The 25,616-nt window shown below is 36.7% G+C and overlaps 1 protein-coding gene across 1 annotated transcript in view; it reads left to right on the top strand.

Moving 5' to 3' along the window:
- Window positions 1-384: 384 nt before the first annotated feature.
- Window positions 385-25,616, top strand: part of LOC131146378 (serine protease SPPA, chloroplastic) — a 137,677-nt gene continuing 112,445 nt past the window's right edge. Inside the window, exon 1 of the mRNA XM_058095964.1 lies at window positions 385-1,146. Within this exon, the coding sequence (XP_057951947.1) occupies window positions 664-1,146 (483 nt within the window). The 5' untranslated portion in view covers window positions 385-663. The remainder of the gene's footprint in view (window positions 1,147-25,616) is intronic.

A 25,616-nucleotide genomic window follows, 5' to 3' on the forward strand; every position in this document is an offset into this window, starting at 1 on the left:
CACATTCCTTATAAATATTTTTCATTGGAATCATACTTTTCGAACTATTCTTAATAGATTTTTTGCATTAAAAATAGAATTATTCTTTATATATTCGTCACACACATATCAAGAGTATAATGGTTATTTTTTAAAATACTTATTAGGATTCTTATGTTGACATGAGAATCCTATATGCATTATTGAGAATTTTATGATGTAAATTATGTAATAATGTTGTGATTGTGAAGAGATAGAGAGTCTGTTTTAAAAAATAAAAGTTTAAAAAGTAATATCCTATTTTTTGAAATAAAATTTTTAAAAATATTATTTCATGGTAATATTTTTAATTTTGCAAACCAATGGACTCTTTATATCTATAGGCCCCTAAATATAGTGGGGTGTACAAAATTCCTTTTTTTTTTTTTTAAAGGAAAAAACCTTCTTTGGAGGAAGTTGAACCGCGTCAGCTCAGAGTCTAGCTGCGTCAACCTCGCAGATGGCGTTCTGCGCACATTCAACGTAGCCGGAAAGGGAGGACGTGGAGGAAAGTTAGCACCATCATCCTCCGCCCCACCATTCCCGAAACTCGTCATCGCAATATCAGATTATAAGTCCTACTCCACTCTCTCTGTCACTCCTTCCCAGCACAGCAGAGAGAGAGAGAGAGAGAGAGAGAGAGAGATGCCGAAGCTTCTGGGTCGGCCTCCCATCAGTTCAATCCACCGTTCTAGCTTAACTGCCGTTCTCCACAAAGCTTCTTTCCCTGTTCGCCTCACTTCCTCTCTCCCTCCTCTCTCCTTCGCCTGCCGATTCTCCCTCTTCCGCTTTCTCTCTAGCTCTCTCCCGTTTCGTCGCGCCCTTCTCATCGCTATCCCTCGAAGATGCCTCTTCGCGAGAGCATTCGATTCGTCTTCTGAAGCCAAGAAAGATGAACAAGCGTCCAAGGAAGGAGATGAGCTTTCTGCAAAATCTGGGGCGGAGACTGCCTACGAGGGGGACAATGGAAGTCTGAGGACTTCCGGCGACGAGTATCCGAGTGGTGAGTTTGACTTCAAGGAGATTAGGGGATGGAAGAGCTTCGTGGTGAAGCTTAGAATGCTTTTCGCTTTTCCTTGGGAGCGTGTCCGTAAGGGCAGTGTTTTGACCATGAAATTGCGCGGCCAGGTTCCGTTCTCAACCAATCTATTCATTTTTTTTTTTTTTCAGTTAGCTTCTGTTTGTTTGCTGAGAAAATGGGGTAGAAGCAAAGAGAAAGCAGGAAAACCTGAATTTTCAAAGATTTTAAAAGCTGCCTGGTATTGGTTAAAAGGTTGAATGAGGTTTATTTGAGTGGTTTTTTCTTTTTTCAATGTTTATTTTTTTTTTAAAAAGTTGTTTAAACAATATGTCCTGTGCACCTATGCCATAGTATAGACGAGGCTTCATTGACTAGAACATCATGTGCACGAGCATGAAACAAAGATGCAAATCCATAAATGTCTCGCAAAGACTTGATCCAACAACTTTAGATGAATGATTGATATGTTGAAGTAAATATTCCGTTGCCAATGATACAACCAAATTCTCAAGTCTCAAGCTCAAAAACAAATAGGAGGATTCTTTTTATAAAGGGTACATGAGCAATATTATTTTTCATTTTAACTAGATAGGTATCGAATATGATTTGTTTTCATAGAATGGCAAGTGGTAGGAGGACGACTTAAAGAATTAGTGGATGATAGGAGAGTGGCACAAGAAATCCTAATTGCATTGTATTGTGTAAAAACATTTCCTTGGTGGGGAAGTGGTTATGGCATTTTTCCTAGAACTTGGCTCACTTTGACATAGTGTGACTTGGAGTGAATTTGGACTTCAACATAATGGGGATCATAGTTACCTAGGTTGCTTCATCCTTTGCTTTCTTCTTTATTTATTTTATTTTATTTTTTTGTGCGAACCATGACCTGGTTTGTGCATCACAATTCATGGGTTAATTGCATCCCGGACTAGTGGGGGTTAGGATCCAACTCACCAAAAGTGTTGACCTGAATTTGTTAAACATGCGCATAAAAATCAGATGAAAATATTCAAAAATTCAAGAAAATCAACAACAATAGTAGCAACAACAACAACAACAAACCAAATCTTAAGTCTCACTAAGTGAGGCCGGCTACATGATTCCTTTTTTGCCAATTTCCACTATCATGGGAAATTTTTTTTTTGAAAAATTTAGGGCTATTAAATCCTTACTATCATATTCCGAGTTATTTTAGGTCTATCCCTACCCTTTCTACTAGTAACTAGCTCACTTTTCGTCACGGGTGCACTAAAGCTTATGTTACACATGCCCAAACCATTTGAGTTGCCACTTCTTTATCTTCTATGGGAGCTACGCCTAACTTATTGCGAATATGTTCATTTTTTAATTTTTCTTTTAACAATTTACCACTCATCCACCTTGGCATTCTCATGTTGGTAGCTTCTACTGCTTGGATATGTTATTTCTTAGTTGCCAAACACTTTGATCCATATAACATAGCTGGTCTAACAACTGTATAGAACTTTCCTTTTATTTTTAAGGGTATTCTAGGATCACACAGTACATCCGAAGCACTTCTTCATTTTACTCAAGCTACTTTAACTCTATGTATTACATATTCTTCAACTTCTCCTCCAGCTTGCATAATATATCCAAGGTATCAAAATCTACTAATGCTATTGATTTCTTGACCATTAAGTTTAATATTTTCTCCAATATTCCTCCGACTATGATTGAAATTATATTTCATATTTCATGTCTTATTTGTACTTATCCTAAAATCTCTAGACTATAAAGCTTCTCTTCATAATATTAACTTAGATTCTACTCTATCCCTAGTTTCATTAATCAAGACAATATCATCTGCAAACAACATATACCATAGAACATCATTTTGGATACTCTTAGTAAGTTCATCCATTACTAAGGCAAAAAGATAAAGGCTCAAAGCAGATCCTTAATGTACACTTATTGTGATTGGAAACTCTCTAACCACTCCACCTATAGTCCTAATGCTAGTCATTACTTCATCGTACATATTCTTAATAACATCAATATGCATACTACATACGCTTATTTTTTTCCCTATATAAAACCCACCATAGAACTTCCCTAGGTACCTATCATACGCTTTTTCTAAGTAAATAAAAACCATATGCTAGTGCTGCTTCTTTCCCCATAATTTTTACATTAATCTTCTTAAAAGACATATAGCTTTTGTAGTAGATTTTCTAGGCATAAAAAGTGGTTTTCTGAGACTCGTTTCTTACTTTAATCTTTGTTCAACTACCCTTTCCCATAGTTTCATCATATGACTCGTATGTTTAATTTGCCGATAGTTATTACAATTTTGAAGATCTACTTTATTTTTGTATATATGTATTAAAGTGCTTTTCCTCTGCTCATTTGGCATTTTCTTTTTTCATATTTAAGTAAATTAGTTAACCATATAATTTCATTATCACTTAGGCATTTCCAAACTTCTATTAGGATGTTATCTGGTCCTATAAGGTTTCCATTAAATTTCTTTTTAAATGCAAACTTAACTTCATTTACTCTTTTTGAATAAATCTCATAGTTTTAGCATTTTCCTCATTTGTCTATCCTAAATTTAAGCTTTCTACTTAATTTTTGTTAAATAGCTTATTGAAGTAACTTTGTCATCTTTCTTTTGTCTTTTTTTTAACCAAGGCAATATCATCCTCGCTTTTTATACATTTTGCATTACTTAACTCCTTGACCCCTCCCCTAGCTCTAGCAAATTTAAATATGTATCTTTCCCCTTTTTGTATCTAATCTAGCATATAAATTATTATATGATTCAATGTTTTAAAAGGCGAAGGCGTAAGGCGAGGTTTTGTAAACCTTAAGAAGCCAGGCATAAGCCTTTGGAGAATTTTGTTTTTAGATAAAAATATATAAATAAATTACGTATATTCACAAAGAAAGAAAAATTAAGAAAATGAAAAATATAATGTTAAAAGAAATCAAATATAATTTGAAAACTTCTTGTTGGGCACTCTACCCTCTTCTTTTTGGACATCTACAACACTATCTTTCTTATATTTTTCTTTTCCAGTGTACCAAAGTTTGAGACACACAAACTGAAAAAAAAAAATCACAGATGAACAATACGTTAAGAAACAAGTATAATTTAACATAATCTTTCTTTTGCAAGGAATCCTTTGAAATAGTCTCCCAAATCTGCACTGGATCTTGAAAGGTGCTTGAATGGTTGAGAGAGAAGTGATTTGAAGGTGCTTGAATGGTGATTTAAGTATATGCTCTGAAAGATGAGGTGCGTTTGGGAGATAAGAGAGCTTCTGATTGAAATGTTGGATTGTCATTCAAGAAAAAAAGGGGGGGGGGGGGGGCGGAGAGCTTTACATGATTCTAACTTTACTAGTAGTATAAGGAATGTCAACAGTCCTAGCTGAGCGAGGGAGAGGTTTACACGATTCTTTTTAGTTTGCCGAAAAATTTTAATCTACTTTTTGTTATTGGTAGAGGAATGCCGACACTGCCTAGCTGGTATTCACCCCTAAGAAAAAGATATTTGTTTTTGAAAATTGTACGATATTGAATTGCAACTAGTAATTATGGATTCCAACTTCTGCATTATTCACTTGTTTAATTTCTAAGAACAGAAACTTTGTTCACTTTAAGAGTTTAATATCATTATTTTAGATTGGAAAAGAAGAAATTTTAATAATAATAAGAAGAAGCACAACAAGGAGCAATAGTTTAATAATATTATTAAAAAAATAGTACCCTAATTTGCATGAAATTCTAAGTTGATTTAATAATTGTTATTCATTTATGGTTTCCAAAATTAATTGAATTAGGATTCTAGTGATGTAGGTTTTTTTTTTAATTGTAGAAGAAGATATATTAAAAAATAGAAATATACAAACTAGGGATGGAAACAAAATCCTACTCAAAAGAAAAAAAAAAAACCTAAAATTAATAAATAGGGTCCCTCTTGAAGCCCTTCCTATCATAATTCACCGATAACTTCAAATTTAATAGTTCCCTCGAATTCTTTTTGCCTTAGATTTACTAGTTACCACCATCAAGTCAAAACATGTTTCCTCCACAATTAGAAAATATCTAATTTAGTTTATAACAATTCAAGTTTGAAAATCCTTTTGTGTATGATTGTCTCTCGCTCTCTTACTCTCTTGCAAGAGCCTTCCGTCTATGGATTTACTTGAAGGAAAGTATGGAGGAGAATTGGTGGATCAGGACCACCCTTTTAGCTGCAAGGTGTCTGGGAGATTTATCTTCCTTAATATATAGCTTCAAGTGTTCCTCTCATCACAAAACATTTGGTAGATTGGTTTTTTGGGTGGGGGGTAGATTGAATTGCAAAGGTAAATTCTTGGAAGTGGGAGTGCGATCGAACAACAAAAGAAATTCTATATTCATTTGAGGGGGATTGAAAGGGGAAAATTGGCGTAGCTTTGTTGAAGCCTTAGAGTTGGTGGGAGGTAAGAAAAAATCCCTAATCCCAAGGGGGAGAGATTGGGAATGAGTCAGCACAACCAAATGGTTAACATAGTTGGAAGGATGTGTTACGATTCCCAAATCAATTGGGATTTGGAATGAGTCGACACAACCAAATGTTTAACAGAGTTGGAAGGTTGTGTTATGATTCCCAAATCAATTGGGATTTCTAATTAATGTGTTAAGATTCCCAAATCAATTGGGACTTCTAATTCATGTTATGATTTTCAAATCAATTGGAATTTTTATTTAATGTGTTGTGATTCCTAAATCAATTGAGATTTTTATTTAATGTGTCTAAGTCCATGAAGGACTTGGATTGGGATATTTATATTCCTAGTAGTAGGGTTTCCTGCCCTATATATATATGTAATCCTATGGGACATTTTTTATTCAAGAAATAACATAATTCATAGCCTTTGGCTCCTTTGAAGTGATCAACCTTATTTTCTATTTCTATTTTCCATCCTTTCGATTTCATCAATTTCTCTAAGATAAAACCCTAGGGTCCTATCATTTGGTATTAGAGCCAACATTCTTGTGGATGCCATTAGCTTGCCAACAAAAGCAAGACCTTGGAAGTTTTGATCTTCACTCATACGCAATGGTCTTAGAAAATTTAGTAGAATACTGGATGGAAGCTGGGCTAAAGGCTGAACTGACCAATATTATTAAGCCTTAATTTGAAGAGATTTAGGCATCACTCTCTAAACTACTCATTACATCTTCTTATAAAGAGACGCAAGATGGGAGCAACTGTATTTGAGCAAAGGAGGTTAGCAACTAGCAAGGAAAGCGTGATCATGGTCATTCTCGTATTAAGGTGGAATTTCCTCAGTGGGACAATCATGACCCTACTGGTTGGGTTGTGGGGCTGAAAAAATACTTCCATTTTCACCGCACTCCAGAAATATCTAAAGTTGAGAGTGTTGCTATTAGTCTAGATGGTGATGCTATTCAATGGTATGATTTGTTTGAAGCTTGTTATGAAATGTCTTCATGGGCAGGATTATATGTCCGACTTGGGCCCACGGGATATGAGAATATGACGGGGAGCTTACCAAAATATGCCAAACTAGCACTCTCTTGGAGTACAAGATACGATTTGGGCAGTCAAACGAGACTAAAGATTGGAATGAAATTTAACTAATTGGTCCTTTCATTGAAGGTCTCCTACTTGACATTTGGCATGAGGTCAAAGTGTGTCGACCTTGGTTGCTACAATTGCCTTTGCATGGTTAGAAGAAGAGAAGTTGAGAGAAGAATGATGTCATTCAAGCAAGACCATGAACAAGAATAATGTCTATAGCACTATCACACCACCTACTGCTTGTAATCCTTTTGCCAAACGGTTGACTCAGGAGGGACTTAAAGAGTGAACGACAAAAGGCTTGTGTTGGCATTGTGATGAGAAGTGGCATAGAGGGCATTGTTGCAAAAAGGGACGACTCTTGATGATTGAATCGGTGGAGGAGCCAGAAGAGGTTGAGGATGATTGCGCTGATTCAGATTATGAAGTTATTGAATCTGATGATAATAATGAATCTATCACTTCTTCATTTCATGCTTTATGCTAATTCTCAAACCATAAGAATCAATGGCTTGTTGAAATGCCAAACACCAACCTAATTACTATCTTAACTGATATGAGTATAACTAATAGTTTCATAGACACTAAAATTGCTAAATGGCTAGCCTGTCTAGTGGAGCAAAGTGAAAACTTTGATATGAAGGTTGCTAAAGGAAGGACCTTGAGATGTCAGAGCAAGTGTCTAAAGGTTAAAGTTAGATGCAGAATCATGGGCTGTATGTTGATTTCTTTTTGCAACCTTTAGAAGACTATGCAGTGGTTTTGGGTATTGAGCGGGTAAGCACTTTAGGTGGTATAGCTTGGAATTTTTCCAAAATGGTTATAAAGTTCTTTGTGAACAGCCAAAGAGTGACTCAAAGGCAAATGTTGTGGTAATATCACTACAATTTCAAGCTGTCGTATGGAGAAGCTCCTTAAAAAGGAGTGACATGGTTGCCTATTAAAACTTTGAGCACCAGAGGACTAACAACATAAATATGGCCATGATGAAGGGCTAAATCTAAAATCTCTTATTTCAAAATGTTTTGATCTATTTGAGGAGCCACAGGGATTGCTACCTTAGCAAACACGTGATCACCCCCTTCCTTTATTGCCAGGTAGTGCCCCTGCTAATGTTTGTCCTTATCGCGATCCTTATTTTCAAAAAGCAAAAATTGCAAAAATGGGGAAAGAAATGTTAGATGCTGGCATGATTCAACCATCTGTCCATATCCTTCTCGTCTTATTGGTGATGAAGAAGGATGGCTCTTGGCGGATATGTGTTGATTATTGAGCACTGAGATCAGGCTGTCTTAAGATTTGGGTACATGTGGATGACATTTAGAAGACTGCATTTGGAACTCAAGATGGTCATTATGAGTTCTTGGTTATGCCATTTGGGTTAACTAATGTTCCTTCAACCTTCCAAAGTCTCATGAATGACATTTTCAAACCTTAACTACGTAAGTTTGTTCTCATATATTTTTGATGATATTCTGATATACAGCTCATCTCTTGAAGTTCGTGTATGTCATTTGTGAACTGTGCTCACCACTCTTTGTGGGAATCATCTATTTGTCAAGAATCTAAATGCAGCTTAGCTCGATTGCATATGGAATACCTTGGGTGTGTTTCTTCCTAAGAAGGTGTTGTAGTTGATCCTTCTAAGATATAAGCGATGACATACTAGCCTATTCCACAAATGACCAAAATGGTGTAAGGATTTTTGGGGTTGACTAGTCGCTATTGCAAGTTTGTCAAGGATTATGGAAAGATTAGCACTTCACTTATCACTTTACTAAAAGGATGTATTCAAATGAAGTGAGGAAGCAAAACAAGCCTTTGTCAAGCTTAAGCACGCAATGTCTCCCACACCAGTTCTTGCCTTGCCATATTTCAACAAGGTTTTCAACATTGAGTATGATGCATTAGGAGTTAGCATTGATGCAGTTTTACTGCAAGATGGACGCCCCATTGCTTTTACTATTTAGGCTCTTCCTCCATTCCACATTAGCATGTTTGTCTATGACAAAGAGATGCTAGCCATTGTGCATGCAATTACAAAGTGGAGACTGTATTTAATTGGTGGCATTTCCAAAACTAAACTGATCACTAGAGCCTAAAGTATTCTTTGGAGAAATGAATCTCTTCCATGGAACAATAGAATTGGTCACTAAGTTGTTGGGCTATAACTGTGAGATCATTTGCAAGAAAGGGGCTAAGAATATGGCAGATGCTCTCTCATGACTTCATGAACAAGTTGAACTTGTAGCTATTTCTGTACTTGCATGTACTACTCTTGAACAAATTAGGAAGGAATGGTGGAAAAATTCGGAGACTAAAATTATTATCCAAAAACTACAAGAAGAGCCAACTTAAGTCCCTCCTTACTTTTGGGACTCTTTAAACTTGCTGTATAAGGGGAGAATTTTATTAGTGGCTAATTCAGCCCCCAAGCAAACCATACTGCAAGAAGTACACACATCATTGACTCTGGGTCACTCAGGTTATTTTAGAACCTACAAGCACGTTTCTGAGGGATTTTATTGAAGAGAATGAAGGGTGAAATCAAAAAGTTTGTGGCAAAATGTGACATTTGTTGCTACAGATAGGGGAAACAATGGCAGAGGAAACAATGGCGAGTGTTGTGACGTCCTGGACCCTGCCAGAGAACCACTCCGGAAAAAAGTGGGTGCGGCTGCGAACTGGGAGAAATGGATGTGTGATTTTGAAAAAGATTTTTCATAGAAAAGTAATGTGTGATGGAGTCGCCACTAACATTTTGGAGTGTGCTTAGAACATTTGATTGCTACCCCGTTAGGGGTAGAATTGGTCTGCATCACCAAAGTCGGGTTCAGGAGTACGGTTATGTGAGGGGAAGGTATTAGCACTCCCTACGCGCCCGCTCTTACAAACGGTACCAGATTAATAAAAAATTATCCCCAAATAAATCTAATAAGCCTTTCAAAATTACTCCCTTTCAAAAATCAAAAGAATGTAAATATTATATAGGTATTCCCTCAGAAACAGGGCAATCCAGTACTCTGAAGAGTCTATGCCCTTGGTTGCAATCATCGGGATGGAAAATCAAGAAAATAGGATACCAAAATACACTTGCGGAGCTTTGAAATCTGTAGGATTTTTCTAAGTATGAAAATAATATTCCGGGAGGTTTTCAGACTCCTTCGGGACAAAAACAGACCTCAAAAATATTTTTTTGTGATTTTTCAAAGACTTTTGTGGATTTTTGTGATTTTTTCAAGTGCAAAGACATTTTTTGAAATTTTTGATTTTTTGGTGATTTTTCAATATTTTTTCCCGAAGTAATTAAATAACAAAAAAGGAATTAAGGCGAAATCCGCAAAAATTGAAAAGAAGATGAGAAATAAAATGGATGACCAAACTGGTTTCATACCGGTTCAGAAGACCCAACTGGTTCGGCGAAGAACCGGTCCAAGAAGGGTCGACCCGTTTTAGGCCCGGTCAAGGCCATGTTAATACAACTTACACATATACACATTATAAACTAAAATGCTTAAACATGTCATAAAACATACACTAAACATAGTAACACTAACACATAATAATGATAACTTAAAATGTCAAACTATCTCAATACATGACAATAAACTAACAAGAGGAACGTAATAATGAACATAACGTGAACCATAAGAAAAAGAAATATAATTATAATAAAGGGCATGATAGGATTAAAATGCTAAAAATATCACATAAAAAAAAGCATCACAATACACAATAAAAGGTCATGTTAGCATCGACATTAAACACAGAATGAGAGAAACCCAAAATAACATGCTGGACCCAGCATACGCAAATAAATTAAAATGAACATAACAAGAAAGTCCCACAAATATAAATTAAAAGCACATAATAAAAATGAATGTGTGCGTGTGCCTGTGTGTGTGAGCAGTGTGTGTGTTTTACTGGGTGTTTTGCTGTGTTTGAAGTGAGCAAAATTGTGTGCTACATGTGTGGTTTGGTGTGTGGGCTGTGTGTGTGTGTATTGGTGCTGTGTGTGTATTTTACTGTGTGTGTGGGTTACTGTGTGCATGGGTGTGTATTTGTGGGTGTATTTACTGTGTGTGTTCATGGGACAGTGCATGTATCTGTGTGAAGTTCATGGGTGTGTATTTGAGTGTGTATTTATAGGTGTTTTGTGTGTGTATGCATGTGTTTTAGTGTGTAACAGTGTCTGCTTGGGGTGAATGTGTGTATGTCATGTGCATATTAACAGTGTGTATTGGTGCTGTGAATGTAAATGTGTATGTATGCATGCACAGTGCCACGCGGAAGCAACAACATTTTGAATAGTGGGCAAACAACAGATCTCAGAAGCGCTGTAAATGTACGCAACAACACAAATAGGAAATCGAAAAAAAAATGAAGCTTCGATCAGAAAAAGAAAGACACTGAAATTCCGGCGAACACCCATCTGAACATACAGCAATGAATAGATTTGGATGACGCGAACGAAAAGAATTAAAGAACAAATGAATTGAGAATCAAACCTCCCCTTCCTTGAACTGGCAGGACAGCTTAACAACAACCCATTGTGGCGTGTCAAGCATGCATGCAGCAGCGAGGGGATTCGTGAAGGAGGCTGGAGCTGATGGTTGTTCCCGGTGAGCTGGTCTGAACGATATCGATATGCTCCCGAAGCTTGAGAAGAATGAGACCTCTGTGAAACCGATGAAAAGCAACCCAACTGCAGAGCCTCTGTGAAGCCGACGAAAAGCAACCCAACTGCAGAGCCAAACCCCACTATAACTTTCAACCTGCAATACTCCTCACGAAAATGAACAGCAACAGATTTGAAATCGAGCTCAAAATTTTTTCTTTGAGTCTGCTAGTCTGCCGCAGCAGATCTGAGATGTGAAGACCGTACTCCTGAGAGCGTGAATGTGAGTTATAGGAGATTCTCCCCTGCTTGATGGAGCTGCAAGGAAGGTTGGTGGTGTCGTGGGTGGTGATTCGTTGAGATGGCAAGATGGAGATGTGGAGATATGGTGGAGAGTCTGTGAGCAAAGGAGATGGGAGCTGCGAGATTGTTGGAGGTGCCCGTTAGCTTGCTGGGTTGCAGGTAGATGGCCGGAGGTGGTAATGCCGCCGTGAGGTTGTGTCAAAGATGCGAGCTGGTGGCTGCCTGCTGCAACTGCTGTGGATGGAGGTGGCTGGAGTGGGATCTGATGGTGGCCGGATTTAATGGAAGGATGAAGAGTGTGAGCGGTGTGTGAGTTCACAGGAAACTGTGAGGGACTTGAGAGTGTGAGGGTGATATTGGTTGCGAGGGAGAGACGATGAGGGAGGAGGGATGAAGGAAAATGGGAGCTGGGTTGCAGGGGAGACGAGAGAGATGAAAGAGAGAGAGAGAGGGATGCTGCTGCGGTTGTGTGGAGGGATGGAGATATTCCGGGAGATGGGAGTGAGTGAGATGACTTAATGAACAGTGGAGGCCCCCCCTTCTGTTTGCTCTGTGCATGGGCTCTTTATAGGGAGTCTGCAATGAAAAATGGCGTGCATAAGCACGCGGGAAGCAGAAACAGAAATATTCCTTTCCTGCATTTTTGTTCCTCTATTCCTGTGGGGGAATATTGCAATCATGCATGTGCCAATTCGGTTGAAGGCTTGCGGGTATGAGGATGGATTTTTATTTCTTTGTGTTTTTTATTTATTTGGTATTTTTCTCTTTTTATATTTTTCCTATTTCCCTTTTTGCAATTGTTTCATAAGGACTTGATTTCCAAATACCGGGGGATCGGGACTCGGAAAGATGACTTGACAAAAATGTTCATAAAAAATTCATTTTAAAAATTAAACGACTCGACTCCGAAAACTTTGAAAATTTTGGAAAAACTCAATTTAAAAATTGAAAATGCTCAAATTGAAAAATTTGTTTTAAAACAAAAAGACTTATTTTTGAAAATAACGGGACTCGGTTTAAACAATGGGACTCAATTAAACACACCAGGACTCAAATAAAAATACCTGGACTCTGTTAAAAACATCGGGACTCGACTAAAAATACTAGGACTCAAATAAAAATAACGGGACTCGATAGAAGACATCGGGACTCAATTTGAAATACCAAGACTCAATTTAAAATACGGGACTCAATTTAAAATAATGGGCTTTTCACAAAAAGGTCCTCCAATTTTCGGGGTTCGGAGTCAAATTTTATTGCACTGGGTCTTCTTAGAGAAGGCCGGTAAAAATTGGGGGTGTCTACAGCGAGTTGAGTCTAGGCTTTCTACAACCTCTTCCTATCCCAGAAGAAGCTTGGATTGATATCTCCATGGATTTAATTGAAGGACTACCATCTTCTTATGGTAAATCTACTATTTTGTTGTTGTGGACTGTCTCACAAAACATGCTCATTTTTTGTGCTATAACACACCCTTTATACTACTCAAGTGTTGCTCATACTTTTGTTGAGAACATTGTCAAGTTGCATGGAATTCCTTAGCCTATTGTCATTGTTCATGACAAAGTCTTTACCAACAACTGTTGGAAGGAGTTTTTCCGTTTGCAAGGAACACTATTATATTTGAGCACTGCATATCATCCACAATCAAATGGCAAACTGAAGTTGGTAATAGGTGCTTGGAGACTTATTTTCTGTTGCTTTGCTTGTGTCAAATTGAAGGATCAGGTGTGATGGTTTCCATGATCCAAATGGTGGTACAATACCATTTATCATTTCCATTTGAGGTTGTTTATGGTCAAACTCCTTTTGTTCTTGCTAGGTATTGAGCTGGATCATCCAAAATTGATCAAGTCAACAAGGGGTTACATAATCAAGACAAAGTGCGTCAAGTTCAACTCCTTAAGGAAAATCTTGTTGCAGCTCAAGCTTGTATGAAGTCTAAAGCTGATAAGTGTAATAGTGAAAGGGAATTCTTCGTGGGAGATTGGGTATTTCTTAGGTTATAGCCCTATTGACAAATATTTGTGACTATTCATTCTTCAATGAAGTTGTCTCCTTGGTTCTATGGGCCTTATAATGTCTTGGTATGTATAGGCATTGTTTCTTATCGTTTTGGCTTACAAACATATTCTAAGGTACAATCTGTTTTTCATGTCTCTTGCCTAAAAAAGAATATTGAGGAGCAAGTTATTGTGTAGCGCTACTTGCCTGATATTACACTTATTGGTGAAGTTCAAGTGTAGCCACAAGCAATTTTGGGTCGTCAAGTGGTCAAATGTAGAAGTCTAGGCATCATAAAAGCTTTAGTTCATTGGTCTCACTAACAAGTTGAAGGTGCAACTTGGGAAACTTATCAACCCTTGGAGTGGAGATTCGCGGAGTTTATTGCTGCTCAACCTTGAGGACAAGGTTGATTTAATGATGGTTATTTTTACATTGAAGACACAAATGCATTGATAACAGATTTAAATAAAAAGGTTAGTGGGGGCTCTCTTCATTGGGATTTTCATTTCTTTAGAAATCTCAATGACAGAGAGATTGATGGTTTGACTTTTTTACTGGGTGTGCTGGTTTCTTTCGTGCAAAACTTGCATGGGGATATAAGGCTTTGGATTGGGGACTCTTCCGGGTCTTTCTCTTTAAGTCTCTCTTTTCTAATCTCATTAAATTCACAAATCCCATCCCTTTTTTCTTGCACAAAGCTCTTTGGAAAGCAAAGATTCCTTTTAAAATCTGGGCATTCTTTTTGTACTTTAATTCTTAACATGATCAATAGAAATGCTATGCTACAAAAAGGAGACCTTACAAAGCCCTTAGTCCAGACATCTGTATGCTGTGCATTGAGTCTGATGAGACAATTAGTCATTTGTTTATTCATTGTAAGGTAGCAAGTGCATGTGGAACTATTTGTTTTGTACTCTAGTGCTACAATTCAGGATTTTTTGAATAAGTGTTGGGGTTTTAGGAAGAAGAGAGAGTGAGGGAGGGAGGGAGAGAGAGCGTGAGAGGATATTTTGGGACTCTGTCTCTATTGTTTTTACAGTCTTATGATTACTTTGGCTGGAATTGGTCGGTTTGGCTGAAAGGAATGCTAGAGTTTTTAAAAAATCAAAAGACTCCTCCAAGATTGATATGGGAGAAAGTTAATTTTCTTGCTTCTTTTTGGGCTCATTCTTTAAGGGTTTTGATGGTCTTTTGCTGTCTGATATTCAAAGGGAGAGGATATTTTGGGACTCTATTGTTTTTACAGTCTTGTGGCCGCTTTGGCTGGAAGTCGTTGCTTTGGCTGGAAAGGAATGCCAGAGTTTTTAAAAAATCAAGAGACTCCTCCAAGATTGATATGGGAGAAAGTTAATTTTCTTGCTTCTTTTGGGCTCATTCTTTCGGGGTTTTTGATGGTCTTTTGTTGTCTGATATTCAAAGGGATTGGAAGGCAGCTTTGATATAATTTGTTAGTTTTTCCTTTTTTTTTTTCTTCTGCGCTTTGTTCTCATGGGATTTCTTATCCTTATTTTGTTTGTAATATCTTTTTTTTTTTTTAAATAGGCTTGTTTTATTATGTAAACAAATAAAAAGTTTAGTTGGGAAATTTCATTGGAGAAGAAGGGGAGTATGTATTAGATGAGGAGGGTGACATGATTAGTGATTTTGATTGTGATGAAGGGCTATTCATAGATGGTTTTGTGAAGAACTTGGTTATGAATCAGATGATTCTGATTTTATGGGGCTCATTCTTCATCTACAATGGATGATCTAGACTCTAGAGGGAGTTCTTGGTTTGAGGAATGATGAATTAGAAGAGCTAGAACATAAGATTGAGAAGAATGAGATTAGTACTGATTTTGTGTCTCGTATTCAACATATGCTGGATATAAAGGGTATACGATCAGCTGACTGAGAAGGAAAGGAAGTTCGCTTGGATGGAGGCATAATTAAGGCTGGGAGAGGGCAACGGAATTGGCTAATTTGCAGTGTTCCTTCAATTATGATGGGAAAGGTCTGAAAAGAGGTTTTCTTAGGTAGTGTTTTGTTTAGGCTGAGATAGGGTCTTGGGTGGAACTGTGAATAGTGGTTCGGAATGTCGCAGTTATGGTTTGGGTGATTTTAATTTTTGTTTTTGTTTTCTTTGAGGATTCCTTATCCTCTCTTGATTGTGTCTTCTTTCTCTCTTAATATATATTCTTTTATTATCTAAATAAAAATCCTTCTTCGAAGTCTCTCTAACTCGTTTGGGTAAAATTCCATCACTATCCATTTGCTTATTAACTATACCACCATTTTCAAAAATACTAATCCCCTCCAATTCTTCCAAAGGAGGTGGTGGCGCAAAATCCCCGAGATGATAAGAAGAAGAATCAGAGTATAGCCTGAATCTCGTCCAGCAGCAAACCCCATCACTTACAAAATCACTAATTCCTTGACAATCACTGAAATACCCCTCACTTTTTTTTTTCTTGCACATATTATTCCTCTTGCTAGAAGCATTCTTTCAAATAATCAGCTCTTCCATTGTACATAAACTTCCACCCAAATTTCTCTCAAGAACTTTTCTAGTTTTCTTAGCAGAATTTTCCCCATTCCAAAACTCATGTGCACTTCCTTTCAACGAGCATAGACCTTCTGATCTATAATTTTCCTTTGAACCGACACTTTTCGAAGAATAGCCCAATGATATCCTCTCCTCTAGTGGAGAAGACTTACTCCTCTAAGAAAAAGGAATCGTCAGCCGACCTGAAACTGCTCTTCGTTACCATGAACTAGCTTTGAAGATGAGTAGTTAGTGTCTTGATTTTGCTCTAAAGCTTGATCAGTTCCAGGCGCCTTTTTGAGAGAAAGAATTTAGGCTTCCTTCATAATGGGTTGAAGATCCTCTTTCCATGCGCTCCGCTTCTGTGCTTTAAAATTAGGATTTTAGGCCTGCCCATTAACATGGTCCAGCAAGGGAGTAGGGTTGTGCTTCTTTTCATTAAATAGGTCCAAAAGGTTTCTTTAAACTGAACAAGGGCCTGCTTAATAACCCAGCCCAGCAACAATTTAGACACCGTCGTTCTTGTAAAGAATTTGGCTCAGGTCCAAAGAAATCATTAGAGACCAAGGTTCATGCCATCCAGCCTTCACTGCCCCATCTTCCACGAAGGAACCTCTGAAAACCTAATAATTTTCAATGGTCCTTGTTTACTCCCTGCATGAAAGGCCCAAAAAAAAATCCCCTTGCATCTTCCCCCCAATGAACAAAAATTTGATTCGGACACGAGGACATACATGCTCCAACACATTATTTAGTCAGATCTTTCTTTCTTTCTCCTACATCATCGATTCTCCTTGAGACCACCCAACTCCAAGACCGATTATAACAAATTGTGGTTCTCTTTGCCATCAGCAAGGTCTTAAATTTCGATTTCGACTCAAATTTTGAAGCTCCAAAAGTATGGAAATTTCGACGGAAATTTCGATTTCGATGTTGATTTCAATTTCGATTTGAAAAAATAACAGAAACTAGTAATAAAGCATGGAATTCTTTGTGAAACTTTAGAAATGGTTAACAAACATAAAAATATAAGTTTTAAGACTAATATATTACAAATTAAATACATCTATGTTTTGTATGAGGTGGAAAAGTTGTTAAATAGTATGTGTATCAAACATGTTTGTAAGATAATGTACATTAAACATATTGAGTTAATGCAAATGAAATTCATAAATCATTTAAATATTATTTATTATACAAATATTGATAATTTAGACATGAATGGTTAAATAAAATATTACTATAAGTTTATTTTTTCATATAATTTCAAAAGCGCTTGTGATAACCTTTTGTTTCAATAAAATAAATAAAATAAATTAAAAGAGAAATTTCACTTCACTCTTGAGGTTTCGATATATTTCGACCAATTGCGCTAAAATTTCGAGGTTTCGATAAATTTCGGATGATTAGTTGAGATTTTGATAGAAATTATGCAAGACGGAAATCGATTGCCATTTCGATTTCGAAGGTGACGGAAATCGGAAATTTCGACGGAAATTTCGATAGTTTCGTGGAAATTTAAGACCATGGCCATCAGCACCAGGGAGAAGAGACTTCACCATAGTACCATATTCCTCCCCAAGTCAAATCCGTCCATTACCTTGACCCTCTAGGATTGAAAAACCTTTTACTTCTCTAACTATAACCTAACTCTAGAAATATCCCAACACTCGTTTCACAGATCACCATTGAAGCCTTCAAAAATGCCTACCAAAACTCACTTGGACCAAAGAAAAAGCCATTAGAGAACCATTTTGTCACAGCTATTGATATCCTTGGCCTTGCCCACCTTTTTGCATTTGCTTTTTCTCAAGAATGAATGAAGCGAGAATCATGTAAAATAGACATAGTGCATTGCAAGAGACAAGTGAGAGTTAGGGCAAGCTTTGAGAAAGAGAGAGAGTCTCTTTTTAATGAGCTTCTGTGTAAACTGATTTCGTTATGCACTTATGCTGTTGTTTTTCATTTATAAAATTTTAATATAAAGTAAAATATGTAACAATATAAGTTGTAAGCAATCCAACGTAGCATAAGCAACATACATAAGGGTTTGATGTGAACCATAATCCAGAAAAGCAATCCAGATTGTGTGTAAGCGCCTAAGTAAGGGTTTGATGCGTACCATGATCTGAAATGGTGTATGCACTAAAGCCTAAACTCCAAGAACAACATGCCTCTTGATTAGCGTATCCCGTTCTCATACTCGTACCACAACTTGAAACACGCTATGTTCTTGGTAACTATGGGTGTGATGCTAAAGTTGGAGCTGATATCCCCTATGCAAGTCCTTGGAAACTTGTCTCATAGATTTATCATCTTTTTCTTTCTAATGTTTGTTATAAGGTTGATAATGGGGAAAAGAGTTCATGATTTGGAAGATCATTGGACTGGGAAAGCTGTTTGGCTTGAGTTTAATTTTGAATTTTTCGTTTATTACCCTTAATGATACTCCAATTTCTAATTTCCCCCTTTTGCAGGGGAGTTGGTTGTCTTGGATTTTTCATTTTGTGAGAAGTCTAAATAAGAGGGAGGTGAATGATCTTGCCCTTGAATGTGCTATGTGTTTGGTTCTTTTCATGCCCCTTTGGGGAGACACAGAAGAATTTGGTTTCTAGATTCCTTGGGGGTTTCTTCTTGCAAATCTTTATTTTTTCACTCGATTCGTGTTCCTAATGCTAATCCTTTTCTCTTTACATTCTTTAATTTGGGAAGCTAAGGTTCCTTCAAAAATGAAGACTAGTACTTCGACTACGATTTTTAATAAAATCTAGATCAATAACTTGCCTTGAGAAGCATAGACGAAGTAAGGCCCATAAGTATGCGTCCTTTGCTTTAGGAGTGAGGAGACTTCTTCGCATATGTTCTTACATTGCCCTTTTGCATGGATTATTTGGAATAATTTGTTTGGAGTTCTTGGAGAGAATTGGATTTGTCCTTGTATCATTGGGTGCTTTCAGTGCTGTGAATTTTAGAAGTTATGGAAGGGGGAAGGAGAGGACAGCTTTGTGGTGAGGCACAACTCTTGCCAGCATTTGGTGTATTTGGTTAGAGTAATGCTAGAATATTTAAAAGTGTTCTTACTTCTCATCATTTGGTTTTGGAACATAGTGGTTTTTCTTGCCTTGCTGTTGGGTTCTGCAAATGTTTTTTAAGAAATGTTTCTCTAGAAGATCTATAAAGAGATTGGAGTGCTTTTCTTTTTTAGAGCTGTACTATAGATTTTTCTTTTCATTTTTTTTTGGATAGAAATATATGTATGAAGTTGGAAAAAAGGGAATTGCAATCTAGGAGAGGTCAAAAAATTTGCAAAAAGAAGAAAAAAGCCAAAAAACGGAGAAAAATACAAGAAAAAAAGAATAAAGAAAACATAATTTACTTAATAAACCCCTTTAAACCCTGGCCATCTTAATTTACTGAACATAGAAAGTTAGCTAATTCCTGCTGTTCTTTACCTTCTTGGTGCCACCATCTAGGTGAACTTCATTTCCTCCCGGACTAGAAATCTATAATACCATCTTATCCATAATTGTTGGGCTTGTGCATACTTTCCATTAATTCCTCCATAGGAATAGGCAAAATCCCATCCAAACATTGCTGCTCTTTACCCAAATCCATCTTCCTCAAAATAGGAACTCCCTCTAAATCCTCCATTGGAGGTGATGGCACATATGATAGGCCCCAAAGTAAACCTAAATCTTCAAGGGGCATTAAACAAGGTGACTCAATGTCCCTTTTTTTGTTTGTTTTAGTGGCCGATGTTTTGAGTAGGTTGGTTGATAGGGCAGTGGAAAAGGGTTTGGTAAAAGGTTTGGGAAGGAGGGAGGGGTAGTGGTTTCTCACCTTTAATTTTCTGATCACCATATTCTTTTTAGGTGACCATAGTTTTTCTTTCTGGAATACTTTGAATCTTCTCTGTATTTTTGAGAGGGTTTCTGGTCATATAATTAACATGGGGGAAGAGTGGTCTGCTGCTATTAACATTTGTGCTAATTGAGTTAGGGAGTTGCCCTCATTTGCAGATTGTGGTACTTTGGATTGGCCCGTGTCTTATCGAGGGGCTCCTTTCGGGGGAAATTCTAGGTCTGTGAACTTTTGGGATTTGGTTGTGGAGAAGGTGTTCAAGCAGTTAGATGGGTGAAATGGGGCTCTATTTTTTCTTGGGGGTAGAATTACTCTTATTTGTGCTTGTGCTGCTAGTATCCTTTTGCATTATCTGTCTATTTTTTAGATTCTGATGGGATTGCTGGTAAGATTTGAGAAAATTATGAGATTTTGGTCAGGGGTTGGAGGTAATACGGACCATTTGGTGATCTGGGATGTCATGTGTAGGACAAAATTGGAGGGTTGGGTCTTGGAAATTTGGTTTTTAAAAAAAACACTCCTCTTTTGGGGAAGGCAGTTCCCTAGAGGAGTCCTCCCTTTGGTAGAGTTATTGAAGGCAAGTTTGGGCTGAATGGTAACTAGTGGGATACCAATTTGGGATCTATATGTTCTTTGGAAAGTCGATGGAGATCTATTATCAAATCTATCTCCTCTTCATTTCCCATACTGAGTTTGTGTTGAGAGGGACTTCTTGTATTTGTTTTTGGAAAGATCTTTGGTTGTTGTTTTGTCGACATCTTTTCCTCGTCTCTATGTTTGATCTCAGGGCAGAATAGTGCTATTTCTTCTTTTGCTGTTGATTGCCCTTTGCCTTCTTGACATTTTCATTTTTGGAGATCTCTCAACGATAGTGAGATGGTTGACTTTCTTTTTTATTGATGATGTTGAATAACTGCCATATTTCTTTGGGAGTGGATAGTCGTTCTTGGTCTTTGGATCCTCTCGGGGTGCACTTGTGCAAATCCTTTTGTGATTTTTTAGCACGCTGAAATTTATTTTCTGCTCTAACCTGAATATCATCCCACAAATTACCTGAAGTCCTGAACCTTCAGATTCCTATCCCCTTCCCCTTAAATAGATACTGGAGGATGCTGGTTGGCAACTCTTATCCTGACTGCATTTCTCACCACCTAAGGAGGCAGAGAGAGCTGCTGAGTTCCCAGAATCAGATTTACCTGTGCCACTTCTGTCTTTTCCTGACCCTTGCCCCCAATAACCCACCCATGAATCCATTTTCCCTTGTTTGTGAAGAAGATGTAGCCAACTTTTTCTCCAATTGCAGAACCTCTTTTGGGAGACTTGATTTGCCATTTGTCTGTGAAGGCTGATGAACCACTCTTTTCATCTGCAATTTTTTATCAGAGGTTTACTCATGTTTTGGGCCTGTTTTAATAGCGTGCTAATCTCTAGGGTCTGATTATGCACTGGGCTAACTGAAGCCTACCTTAAACATGTACAAAACAAGAAGAAGCCTTAAGTTCCACTTGGTGGTGGGGTCAGCTACATGAATCCTTTTCCACCAATTCACCTGATCCAAAGCATTTGCCTCTATTAGATTAAGGGCTATTAAATCCTCCTCAGTACCTCATTCCAAGTAAATTTAGGCCTATACCTACCCCTTTTAATGCCAGAATTCATAACTAACTCACTCCATCTCATAGGTGCTCTACTAGGCGTGCGTTTTAAATATCCAAACCATCTAGGTTGCCCCTCCCTTATCTTGTTTTAAAAGGGCAGCCAGGTGCACAAAGCTCTCGCGTATGTGAGGTTCGAGGAAGGGGCAAACCACAATGGGTCTATAGTGTGCAGCCTTACCTTGCATTTTTGCAAGAGGCTGTTTCCATGCCTCGAACCTGTGACCTCCAGGTCATATGGCGACAGCCTCACCATTTTGCCTAAGCTCCTCTCCTTTATCTTGTTTTCCACTGGTTATGTTCATTTTGTACTTTATATTTTAATGTTAAACCACTCATCCACCTTAGCATATACATCTCAGCAACTTTCATTCTTTGTATATGTTGTTTGTGAGTTGCCCAACATTTGGAACCATAAAGCATAGCTGGCCTTATAGCCGTCTTATAAAACTTTACTTTTAATTTTAAGTGTATTCTATGATCGCACAACACACCTGATGCACCCCTCCATTTTACCCAACATGTCTTAATTCTATGTACTATAGCTTCTTCACTTTCCCCTTCACATTGCATAATAGAACCAAGATATCTAAATCTATAAGTGCTATTAATCTCTTGATTATCCAGTTTAATCTTCTATTTGTTGCTACTCCTTGCAATACTGAAATTACATTTCATATATTCAGTCTTATTCCTACTTGTCCTAAACCTTTTAGACTCTAATGTGGCCCTCCAAAGTTCTAGCTTAGATACCACTCCACTCCTACTATCATTAATCAACATGATATCATTTGCAAACAACATACACCAAGGGAGATCATCTGGATATTCCTCACAATTTCATCAATTACTAAAGTAAAAAGATAAGGATTCAAGTAGAACCTTAATGAAAACCTTGAGATTGGGAACTCTTTAGACTCTCCTCCTACCATCCTGACACTGGTCACTACTCTATCATACATATTCTTAATGACCTCTGTATATCTACTGCAAACTCCCTTCTTTTCTAATACCCACCAAAGCACTTCCCTAGGAACTCTTATTATAAGCTTTCTCTAGATAAATAAAAACCATATGCAAGTCCTTTTTTTCCTTAAAACTTTTCCATTAAACTTCTTAAAAGATAAATAGCTTTTATGATTGATCTCCCAGGCATAAAACCAAATTAATTTTCTGAAATCTTCGCTTCTAATCTTATTCTATGTTCAATTACCGTTTCCCATAATTTCCTTGTATGACTCATAATCTTAATTCTGCAATAGTTATTACATTTTTGAATGTTGCCTTTGTTTTTATACAGAGATACAAATGTACTTTCCTCCATTCTTTTGGCATTTTCTTGGTTTTTATAATATTATTGAATATATTAATTAACCAAATAATTCCTTTATCCCCTAAACTTTTCCAAACTTCAATTGGTATTTTATTTGGCCGTACAAATTTCCCACTTTTCATCTTTTTTAATGCCATCTTAACTTCAAGGAATCTAATTTTACGAATAAATCTTCTATTTTTAATCTTCTCTTCATTTGTCACTTCCAAGTTCAATCTTTCATTTTGGTTTTCATTGAACAACTTATCAAAGTATCTCCGCCACCTTTCTTTTGTCTTCTTTTCTAATTAAGACATTATCATTCTCATCCTTTATATATTTTACAAAATCTAAATCATTGCAATTTCTTTCTTTAGCTCTAGCAAGTCTATAAATGTCTTTTTCTCCTTCTATTGTATCTATCTTAGTACATAAAGTATCATAAGCTCTATGTTTAACTTTATTGATAGTTTTTTTTTTTGCATTTTTTCTTGCTAGATTTTTCAAGATTTTCTATGTTTCTACAATTTTTCCATATCTTATACCAATTTCTTTTTGTCTTAATAGCTTTTTGGACTTATTTATCCCACCTCCAGCTTTCTTTATTATTCAAGTATCTTCCTTTGGACTCACCTGAAACCTCGTTTTCTATCCTTACTATAGAATTTTCCATTTTATTCCAAACAGTATTTGCATCAACTTTATCCCCTATTGTCCAATCACTCTCTTTGTTCATTTTATCTTTGAATTTTACTATATTTTTTCCATTCAAGTTCCACCATCTAGTCCTCTTGTGTTGATTTATGCTACTCCTTCTCTTCCATTCTTTAATATGTATATCTAATACTAAGACTTTATGTTGTGTAGCCAAACTTTCACCTGGGATAACTTTACAATCCTTACAAGATAAATGGTCCTTGTTCTTCGTTAAAAATAAATCTATTTGGCTTTTATGTATCCACTCTTGAAAGTTATTAAGTGTTCTTCTCTTTTTATTGTATCCACTCTTGAAAGTTAGTGTTCTTCTCTTTTTATAAAGCAAGTATTCAATATAATCAAATTGTAAGATATGGCCAAATCTAAAATTGTATCACCACACTCATTTTTATCACCATATCCATGGCCTCTATGTATCCTCTTATACCTTATATTATCTTTCTCAATGTGCCCATTCAAATCAACTCCTACGAATGTCTTTTCAGTCATCGGGATCCCTTGTAAAATACTATCCATATCTTCCTAAAATTGTTTTTTTCCAGATTTTTCTACTAAGCCTTTTTGGGAAGCATATGCACTAATGACGTTCACTATCTCTAGGCCTAAAAATAACATGATTGTAATTATCCTATCCCCTATTCTTTTAACATCTATTACATTTTCTTTTAGATCTCTATCTACAATAATAGCCATCCCGTTTTTATGTTTCTCTTTATTAGTGTGCCAAAGTTTAAATCCTATTTTTTAAAATTTCCCTAGCTTTCTCGCCTACCCATTTCGTCTCTTGAAGGCAGACTAAATTAATTTTCCTTCTAAATATTATTTCCACTATTTCCATACTTTTTCCCATAAGAGTCCCTATTATCCAATTTGCTAATCTTAGTTTCTTGTACTAACTTATTAACCTTCTCCCTTTTATACTGACCCATTCCCTTGATCTAGGTGATTTTGGTGAGAATTCATGATAAAAAATCTGAAAAAGTTTTACGCTCATTGTCAGCTACCTAACACAACCCTGCTCCTTTATCCAGGCTTGGGATTGGCTGTGTGTACAATGACTTTGTGTTACACAGGCAAAGTACGCGTTTGCATTTTTTATTTTTTATTTTAGCAAATTTATTTGACAAAGTTAGTTTTCTTAGTTACACCCTACAGCTAGTAGAAACTACTCACACAATACAATGCATTAAAAAAATTTTAAAGCATACAATTTTGAGTGTGCATCCAAGCTAGACTAAAATCCACGCAATAGTACTTTTTGAGAAAAAATAAAAAATAAATTTTGTTATATTCCAAGTCTTGCAAATGAAAACACAAAAACACAAAGAACAAATATTAAGGCTACAAATCCTAGACACAAAAATCACCACAGCTAACCAACTATTGAAAAAAAAATTTAATAACAGTAATAAGAAAAGAAATAACAAGAGAGGAAAAGATCTCACAGGTGACTGAAACTAAAAAGGTGAAGACAACTGCTTGAAAAATACCTTTTGATGCTGGTAACGAGAATCAATTGAAGAATATTTAAGCAGCGAGCAATTGCAAGAATTCTTTAATCTGCCCAAACAGGAGTTGGGTCAGAAAAAGAATCTGAAGTTTTGGGCCAACCAGGATTTGATTTTCTATGGCTTCTGCTGCTATATTCTTGTCTCTGCCGCAGGAACTTTGATGCTGCTAACGAAAAATCAATCGAAGAATATTTAAGCAATGAGGGATTGCAAGAATTCTTCAATCTAAATTCATGATTCAAAATCCAAGAATATTGAAGAAACAAGATTTTTCAACCCATAAAATCTTTATTACTTTTTCATGATTTTAGGGCTGAACAAACAAGAATCCTTGAATTTGTTTGGGCCTTTGGGGGAAAAGAAAGGAAGAAGAGAAGCAGCAGCAATAGGGAGGCGAAGAAGAAGGAGAAGAGAGGAAGGAGAAGAGAAGAAGGAGAACAGAACCTGCGAGAGAGAGAGAGAGAGAGAGAGAGAGAGAGAGAGAGAGAGAGAGAGAGAGAGAGAGAAAGAAA

This window comes from Malania oleifera, chromosome 13 (assembly GCF_029873635.1).
Source record: "Malania oleifera isolate guangnan ecotype guangnan chromosome 13, ASM2987363v1, whole genome shotgun sequence".
NCBI classification, from domain to species: domain Eukaryota; kingdom Viridiplantae; phylum Streptophyta; class Magnoliopsida; order Santalales; family Ximeniaceae; genus Malania; species Malania oleifera.